This window comes from Otolemur garnettii, unplaced genomic scaffold, assembly GCF_000181295.1.
Source record: "Otolemur garnettii isolate 467f Iridium unplaced genomic scaffold, OtoGar3 scaffold00093, whole genome shotgun sequence".
Classification (NCBI taxonomy): domain Eukaryota; kingdom Metazoa; phylum Chordata; class Mammalia; order Primates; family Galagidae; genus Otolemur; species Otolemur garnettii.
In genome coordinates, this window is record NW_003852488.1 from 1,382,620 (window position 1) to 1,392,587 (window position 9,968).

At 38.8% G+C, this 9,968-nt stretch overlaps 1 protein-coding gene across 1 annotated transcript in view; it reads left to right on the forward strand.

Annotated features, from left to right (window-relative positions):
- Positions 1–9,968, forward strand: part of SPATA5 (spermatogenesis associated 5) — a 331,512-nt gene that overhangs the window by 1,670 nt on the left and 319,874 nt on the right. The window contains exons 2-3 of the mRNA XM_023516580.1: positions 3,467–3,588; positions 6,271–6,428. Of these exons, the coding sequence (XP_023372348.1) occupies positions 3,467–3,588; positions 6,271–6,428 (280 nt within the window). The remainder of the gene's footprint in view (positions 1–3,466; positions 3,589–6,270; positions 6,429–9,968) is intronic.

Sequence of the window (9,968 nt, forward strand, 5' to 3'; positions counted from 1 at the left end):
CTGGCGCCTTAGCCGGTTGAGCTATAGGCGCCGAGCCTGATCTGCCATTTTCACTGCCATTTTATCTTGATGTTGATAAAGCCAATGGATAGTTTTTGATTAGTTACCTTACTTGTGCTCAGCAGCTTTTGACCTTGTTCATCATTTTAAAACACTTTGCTTCTTGTCTTATGTGTCATCAAACTTCCTTAGTTTTTCTCCATCCTTGTTGGTACTTTATAATTTTCTTTTGCAGGCTCATCTTTTCCTACCTGACCATTAAATATTGAAGTTCTTCAGTTGTTAGCTCTAAACCTTTTTTATGAATCTTCTCTCTTTGGCAAAATCTTCCATTGTTGAGGGTTTCTCATGTCTAGTCTATTTCATGTCAGCTCTATAATTATAATTCTATATAACTATAATTGTAAGTCATAGTCTTAATTCAGTGGTCTTCTACACCAGTACTTCTCAAGCTCTTCTCTGGCAAAGATTTAAAAATTTACAGTATGTCACAGATTGGTACTTTTGTAAAATACAAATTTTTGTAAAATTTTTTACTAGAAAAATAATTTTTAAAAAGTTAAAAATAAGTTAAAAAACAAAAACTTTTATTAGATTCAAGAGATGAAAAATTGCTCTGTTAAACTGCAATAAAAACTTCTAAACACTAAATTCATTTTCTGTACTTATCTCATCATGAAACAGTAGCAGATAGTTTGTGAACCACATTTTAAACAGCACTATACAATGCCTCTTTTCTTAGATTTCTTAAAGGTACTTCAGGACTGACTTTATGAGTTTTTATTCTCTCCAACAGAGCAGACTTTGGCTCTGTTCAGCTTTTCCCGTTAGAAGATTCAGAAATCCAGGGCTCGTCAAGACATCATTCTATGTCATGTCTCACATTACGTCTCCAGGCCAATACCAAGTCATGTTTGTCACCTAAATATTTTCTGTATTCTTTTTCTAAACACTATTCGTACTGCTTCCCCCTTCATTTCAGATTCATCATCTCTCACCTGGAACACTGTGATAACCTTTTTTTTTTGCAGTTTTTGGCTGGGGCCGGTTTTGAACCCGCCATCTTTGCTATATGGGGCTGACATCCTACTCCTTTGAGCCACAGGCGCCACCCTGTGATAGCCTTTTTTAAACTAATTTTCCTGCTACCAATTTTGTCCTTATCTTTCTTCCTTTTCCATTCCACAACTAGAGTGATCTTTTTATTTTTAAATTTTTTTTGAAAAGTAAATTTATTTCAGGTTAATGGGAGGGCACAACCAACCAGGTCAAAATATTTGATTTTGTTTATATATAGAGAGTCCCTCTTGTGGTTATGTCCCCGACACAGAAAGTATGCCACCACCACCCCCATACCCATTTGGTGAGAGCACCCCAACCCTCCCCCTTCCTCGTTACCCTTCCTCCCAACTTGAAGTGAGTTTTTCTCCTATTTGGGCATGTGTTAGATCATCTACTGCAGCAGTTTTCAACCTGTGGGTTGTAATCCATAGGAACTGTATTAAAGGGCTGCAGCATTAGAAAGGTTGGGAACCACTGATCTACTGGCTTCATATTAGTATTGAGTACATTGGATAATTGCTTGTGCTTTCTTGTGCTACCTTACTTAGAAGAATGTGTTTCAACTCCATCCAGGATATTACAAAAGATGTGACGTCACTATCTTTTTTATGGCTGAATAGCATTCCATGGTGTGTATGTACCACAATTTGTTAATCCATCCCTAAGTTGATGGGCATTTAGATTGTTTCCACATCTTGGGAATTGTAAATTGAGCTGCGATAAACAATCTAGTGTGAATGTCCTTATGATAAAATGTTTTTTTTTTCTTCTGGGTAGATGCCTAGTAGTGGGGTTGTGGGGTCAAATGGGAGATCTAATTTGAGATCTTTGAGGATTCTCCATACTTATTTCCAAAGAGGCCGTATTAGTTTGCAGCCCTACCAATGGTGTAAAAGTTCCCCTCTCTCCAGATCCACGCCAGCATCTTAACTTTAGGACTTTGTGATGTAGGCTAATCTTACTAGGGTTAGTTGATACCTCAGAGTGGTTTTGATTTGCATTTCTCTGGTGATTAAAGATGATGAGCATTTTGTCATGTTTGTTAACCATTCGTCTGTCTTTCTTAGAGAAGGTTTTATTCATGTTTCTTACCCAGTGATATGTGGGATTGCTGGGTCTTTTTTTGTTGATTACTTTGAGTTCTCTGTAGATCCTAGTTATGAAGCCTTTGTTTGATTTGTAATATGCAGATATCTTTTCCCATTCTAAAGGTTGTCTGTTTGCTTTGGTTGTTGTCTCCTTAGGTGCGGAGAAGCTTTTCAGTTTAAGTCCCATTTATTTATTTTTGTTGTTGTTGCAATTGCCACAGAATTCTCTTCACAAAATTTTCCCCCTGGCTATTACCTTCAAGTTTTATTCAGGTTATTATTTTCCCCACACTTTCTTCGAGAATTTTTATGGTTTCATGCCTTACATTTAAATTTTTTATTTGTTTGAATCAATTTTGTAAGTGGTAAAAGGTGCAGGTCTAGTTTTAGTCTTTTGCATGACAGTTATCCAGTTCTTCCAGCACTATTTATTGAATAGGGATTCTTTTCTCCAGTGTATGTTCTTGTTTGATTTATCTAACAGGTGGCTGTTAGAATGATCTTTTTAAAATGAAAATTCTGCTATGACTCTGATTTCATCCCTCTCTGGCCTCCCATTGCTGCCAGAGTAATGACCAGCATGTTGATGCAGCCTACTGCCCTGAGTGGTCTTGATGTTTACATGGCCCCATTTGTCTCCCACCACTCTGCCACTCTCCTGAGGATGCACCATAGTCTCTTCTTCCCAGGACCTCTGTACATTCTCTTCTCTTTGCTGAGAATTATCTTTTTGTTCCCTTTATTTAGTCATTTCCTACTCTTCCTTCAAATCTGAATTTTCTCATTATTTCCTTTGAGAAGTACTCTCTACTTCTTCCAAATTAGGCCAGATTCTACATTGTAGGCTCTTCTAGTACTCTTAGTTATTCTTTCATTATATTAATCTTTGTTTATAATTTTACAGTTACTCTGATTGTTTGATAGGTCTCTTATCCTACTAGATTATAAACTTTGAGACCACAACTTGTAAACAAAAGTACTTAGCAAAGGCTCTGCCATATAGTAAGCATGTAGTATGTATTTACTGAATGATTAAATGAAGGGCAGATCATTGTTTGGAACTATCTTTATTATCTTGGTAATCTGACCCTTAAGGTACTATCTTCACATTTACTGAGACCTGTCTCAGAAAAAATGAAAAAATAAATTAAATTTGTTTGTTGAAATGAGGGTTAGAACTGTGGTTTCTCCAGGCTATGGTAAGTGTATTTGTGTGGTTGTACAAATAGGGGAATTTTTATTTACTTAAAAAGAAAAAGCATGGTTTAACTTTAGTACAAAAAGTACAAAAATAATGTTCTTTGTCTTCATAATAGATGACAAAATTCCTAAAGCATTCCAGAATTCCCTTGTTCATCTTGGACTCAACACTATGAAGTCTGCAAATATATGTATAGGTCGACCTGTATTGCTTACCAGTTTGGATGGAAAACAAGAGGTAAGACTTGTTTTCATATTGTTAGTTTAGAAATGCAAGTTGACTATCCCAAATCACCAAATCCTAAGTCCAGAGGGCTCCAAAATCCAGAAATTTTTGAGTGCTGACATGGTGCTCACTGGAAATGCTCAATGGAGAATTTCAGATTTGGGATTCTCAGTCAGTTAAGTATAATGCAAATATTCCAAAATTCCCCCCAAATATGAAATTTAAAGCACTTCTGGTCCCCAGCATTTTGGGTAAAGGATGGTACTCAGCCTGTATTTGAGATGTTTCTGATTTTAATTTTCAACACAAGCAGGAGTAAGTGAAAAACTATTTTAAAAGATATGTACTTGTATATAAACTTCTCTTCCTTTGATGTCTATTACTGCACTAGAAATAGTAGCCCCTAAAATGTCACTAGACAGAGAAAAGTCTTTTCTGAAGTAGTGACACATACGCTGTTGTCAGTTATTTCTGACAAGCCCCAGTTATTTCTTCGAGTTGGTTAGTTGTGTTTCTCTACAGAAATGTTATTTTGGGGTAAAAAAGGTCACCTGTTCTATATGTAAAGATTTGTTTACTTCCCCTGTGTTCCTCCTTGCCGTCATTCTTTATACCCGACACTTCAAGCCTAGAACCTTTCCTGGATCAGTTTTGGCAGCTTAGCTTTCTTTCCTCCTACCTGCCCCTAGCCTCCCTTATGGCTTCCTCTGATGCTTTTCTGATCCAGTGGGGTTCCTCTGGAGATGTTTTGAAATCTTTTGTCTGCTGATGGTATCTCTTCCATTGTTTTGGACTTTTTTTTTTTTGAGACAGAGTCTCAAGGTATTGTGTTTGGTAGCATGCCATGGCATTATAGCTCATAGCAACATCCAACTCTTGGGCTCAAGTGGTCTCTTGCCTCAGTTTTTGTATTTTCAGTAGAGACAGGGTCTTGCTTTTGCTCAGGCTGGTCTCGAATCGTGAGCTCAAATAATCCACCTGCCTTGGCCTCTCAGAGTGCTAGGATTACAGGCATCAGCCACTGCACCTGGCCGTGGACTTTTTTTTTTTGATGGCGTCATAGCTCACAGGTATTTCAAACTCTTGGGCTCAGGCAATCCTCTTGCCTCAGCCTCCCTGGCCGTGGACTTTTTTTTTTTTGATGGCGTCATAGCTCATAGGAATTTCAAACTCTTGGGCTCAGGTAATCCTCTTGAGTCAGCCTCCCAAGTAGCTGGAACTACAGGCACCTTCCGCAATACTTGGCTATTTTTTTGTTGCAGTTGTCATTGTTGTTTTAGCTGGCCCAGGCTGGGTTTGAACCCACCAGCCTAGGTATATGTGACCAGCACTCTACCTGCTGAGCTATGGGTGCTGCCTTGCCCAGTTATTTTTTGGAGACGGGATCTCACTCTAGTTCAGGTTGGTCTCAAACTCTTGAGCTCAGGCAGTCCACCCGCCTTGGCCTCCCAGAATGCTAGTATTACAGGTGTGAGCCACTTATACTTTAACAAAAAAATCATTTATTGTGTCTTGTGAAGAGAGCACTATAAATGTGTAAATTAAAGTTGGAAATTTTTGCTCCATATCATTTAAATCTGATAAGATCTAGGTCCTCACAGATCTCTTGTGCTGTGTCCCTCACTAATTCCTGAATTTAATTTAAGTTCCAGGCTAGATTACTTTATAACTTATCTTATTTTCAATATTTTTTTAATTTTTTCTTTCTGCCTGTTAATGCTTTTGCCTTTTTTTCTAAACCTGCCTTTAAAATTTTGCACCATCTTCACTATGAAATCATTCTTGATCTTCACACAAAAAAGTAACATTTATTAAAAAACTTGGTTTTAGTAAACTTGTAGTACGTAATTCATTTTTAAAAATGTAGGCTCAGTGCCTGTGGCTCAAGTGGCTAAGGCACCAGCCACATACACCTAAGGTGGCGGATTCAAATCCAGTCCAAGCCCGCCAAAAAACAACAATGATGGCTGCAGCCAAAAAATAGCTGGGCATTGTGGCAGGCACCTGTGGTCCCAGCTTCTTGGGAGGCTGAGACAGGAGACTCGCTTGAGCCTAGGAGTTGGAGATTGCTGTGGGCTGTGATGTCATAGCACTCTACCCAGGGGGATAGCTTGAGGCTCTGTCTTCAAAAAAAAAAAAGTAGTTTATTTTTTTGCAACTTATGTCAGTTTATAACTTCTGTAGGTTAAGGACAGTGTTTTGCAGATCCAAGCAGGAGTCCCCAGCCTTTTTGGGACCAGGGACTGGTTTCATGGAAGATAGTTTTTCCATAAATGCTGGGGGTAGGTAGATAGTTTAGATATGATTTAAGTGCATTACCTTTACTTCAGATCATCAGTTATTATATTTTCATAAGTAGCATACAACCTAGGTCCCTCACACGCACAGTTTATAAGAGGATACATACTTTTAGGAGAATGTAATGTTGCTTCTGATCTGATAGGAGGTGGAGCACAGGCAAGCAATGGGGAGTGGCTATAAATAACAGATGAAGCTTCCCTCACTCACCTGCTGCTCATCTCCTCCTGTGTGGCTTGGTTCTTAACAGGCCATGGACCAGTACTGGTATGTAGCCTAGAGATTTGGGACTGTAGGATCCAAGTACTTGGCTGTGTTTTGTATTCTGCCTTATAAATTGATGGTATTTTTATGAATGTTTATTTTCTAATATTTTTATTTCTTCTATCTGGGCAGGTCTATACAGCCTGGCCTGTGGCAGGATTTCCTGGAGGAAAGGTTGGCCTGAGTGAAGTGGCTCAGAAGAATGTGGGTGTGAGGGTTGGCGATGCCATCTGGGTCCAGCCTCTGGTGGGTGCTGTGCTACAGGCTGAAGAAATGGACGTGGCACTGAGGTTTGGCTCTTTTCTTTGGTGACTCTTGGCATCAGTTCAGTGCTGCCCGATAGATATATGAGTCAGAAATGTAAACCCCGTACATACTTGTGCATTTTCTTTTTTTTTTTTAAGACTTTTATTTATTTACTTTTTGTTGTTGTTGTTGCTGTTTGGCCAGTGCCGATTTAAACCCAGACCCACCACCCTCAGTATATGGGTCCGGCACCCTACTCACTGAGCCACAGGCACCGCCCATACTTTTTCATTTTCTTTTTTTTTTTTCTGAGACGGAGCCTCAAGCTGTCCCCCTGGGTACAGTGCCGTGGCATCACAGCTCACAGCAACCTCCAACTCCTAGGCTTAAGCGAGTCTCCTGCCTCAGCCTCCCAAGTAGCTGGGACCACAGGTGCCTGCCACAATGCCTGGCTATTATTTGGTTGCAGCCATCATTGTTGTTTGGCGGGCCCAGGCTGTATTCAAATCCGCCACCTTAGGTGTATGTGGCTGGTGCCTTAGCCACTTGAGCCACAGGCGCTGAGCCAACTTTTGCATTTTCTAATGATCACATTTAAAAAAAATGAGAAACAGATGAATTATAATAGTATATTTTATCTAGTGATATATAAAAATTAAATTAGCATATAATAATTATAAAAAATTACTAATAAGATATTTTCTATTCTTTTTTTCAAGCTAAGTCATCAAAATCCAGTGTGTGTGTTATACCCGTAGCACACTGTAGTTTGGACTAGTCTAATTTTATTTTATTTTATTTTTATTTTTATTTAATTTTATTTTTTTGAGGCAGTCTTACTCTTTCACCCTGGGTAGAGTGCCGTGGCATCATTATAACTCACAGGAACCCAGACTCTTGGGCTCAAGCCATCCTCTTCCCTCAACTTCCCAATTAGCTGGGACTATAGGTGTTCCTTGCAACACTCTGCTAATTTTTCTACTTTTAAAGAGACAAAGGTCTCACTCTTGCTCGGGGTGGTCTCGAACTCCTGAGCTCATATAATCTACCTGCCTTGGCCTCTCTGGGTGCTGGGATTACAGGTGTGAGCTTATTGTGCCCAGCTATTGCGCCCACCAAACTATCCTCATTTTAAACACTTGCTAGCCACAGTGCGAGTGGCTAATGGTTCCTTGTGTTGGATTAGAAAACATAAGCTAGATTAGTGCTATGTAATTTATCGACTTCTAATTTTTTGGGGGGGGATTTACCTATACTTTATTTTTTATTCATTTATTTATTTATCTTTTATTAAGTCTTTCATACATAGATCATAAATACATTTGTGCCGTTATATGATTCATTGTGATGATTATTTGTACGAATTGGAGTGTTTACATCTTATTAAACAACTTTTTTGGGGGGGGTTTACCTATACTTTATTATTTATGTATTTATTTATTTATTTATTTTTTATTAAGTCTTTTGTACATAGATCATAAATACATTTATACCATTACATGATTCAATGTGATGATTGTCTGTACAAATTGGAATGTTTATATCCTATTAAACAACTTTTTTGGAGGGGGGGTACCTATACTTTATTTTTTATTCATTTATTTTCATCTGTTTTTTTAATTTAGTTTATTGACTTTTGACTCTTTTTTCCTATGATTACATTATGCTCAGGCATTTGAGAGGACTTACTGATGAATATTTAGCAGTATTTTTCATCTTGGTTTGCAATGTAATCAGGGCTCTTTTAATTTCTTACATTTAAGAAAAGGAGTAGGTTACTATGAGTAGACAAGAAACAAGTCTTAAGACTATCCAAACAAAGAAACAGATTGTATATTTTATCTCATTGAGTAATTTGGCAAAACAAAGAGTCATTACTGTCAGAGTTTTTTTTTTTTTTTTGGAGACAGAGCCTCAAGCTGTCCCCCTGGGTAGAGTGTCGTGGCATTATAGCTCACAGCAACCTCCAACTCCTGGGCTCAAGCGAGTCTCCTGCCTCCGCCTCCCAAGTAGCTGGGACCACAGGCGCCCGCCACAGCACCCGGCTATTTTTTGGTTGCAGCCGTCATTGTTGTTTGGCGGGTCCGGGCTGGGGATTCGAACCCGCCACCTTAGGTGTACGTGGCTGGCGCCTTAGCCGATTGAGCTATAGGCGCCGAGCCTACTGTCAGAGTTTTAAATAATTCTTTACCAAAAGATAATTGTTTGAATCAAACTATCAGTATAGAAAGTAGAACCTCTGTAAGTTGACTACCCGAGGGACCGTGGCAAACTGGTCAGCACACGGAGGTGGTCAGCATCAGGAACAAGGCCAATTGTACTAATGTGTACATATAATTTACTGTCTTATTTGGCTCTTGTTGGAGAATATCATACGAAATCATAACATAAAACACAGTAAAATAATACATATGGTAGGTATCATATAAAATCAGTACATTAACTGTTTTCTCATGGTTTAACCATTCTTTTGAAAAAACTCTGTCTGTTTCTTATTCTTATCACAACCTAAGTGGAGAAAGCAGTCTCAACCTTAGCTACACTACTCAGCATGGCTGGGCATTTTTCCATAGCAAATGACAGCTGCATTATCAGATACCTGACATCCTTTTCTTCTGGAGTCTCTGGAATTTCTTTGTCGTCCTCACTTCTCCCACTTCATCATCTGCTTTATTCATTTTTATGCTGGTGTGTTCTTTGGTCAGTATCACTTGGAAAATTGCTTCTAGGGATCAGGTTCATTACAGGGTGCCACCTTATCATCCATTGCAACAAAACCTTCACAATTCACTTCTTTGAATTCTGCCATGGAAGATGGACTGTCTGATGGCTGCAAAACATTGTGCTCTTGAATTATGACATATCCAACTTTCCTGAAACACTTCTGTATCATTTCTGTCTGAACTTTGTTAAGCAAAACTGATCCAGAGGACAGCATTTAGTGTTAACTGATGCAGTGGGTGAAGTTGCTTTCATAGGTGGACAACAGGTTTGTAGTGACCCACAGCAGGAGCTGGGCTTATCATTGCATTTTAAATATTTTGATGATGTCTTGGTCAAGAGGTTGCATTTTTGAGATGGTGTTTGGAGGAAGAAATTTCAGTGTCACGTTTGTGATGATTTACTTGGTGGTGGCCAGGACAGTTGTCTGCTGTCAATACCCTATACCCATTTCTAAAAACAGGGTACCAGTCATCTGTGCATATTTATTTGATTTCCAAGTGATACTGAGGTCTTTGGACTTCAGGTTCTTGAATGCACCAGACTTTGCTGATTTACCAATCACCAAGAGCTTTAGTTTCTTTGTGGTTGAGCTAGCATAAAGGAAAAGCTGTGCAGCATTCTTTGGAAAGTTTTCCTCTCTTACATAAGGCTTCTGTCAGGCATCACCTTGAAAGAGTTAACATTCATTGGTGCTAAAGATGTCCTCTTTGAAGTCTCTGGCGAAGTCTAGGAATTTTTGATGAACTCTTTCACAGCTGCTACTGGAACGTCATTGGATTCACCACATAAAACTTTCTGGGAGAGCTCATGTTGTATTTTTAAATTTCTTGAGCAAACCACTCAATGGTTGGAAATTTTCC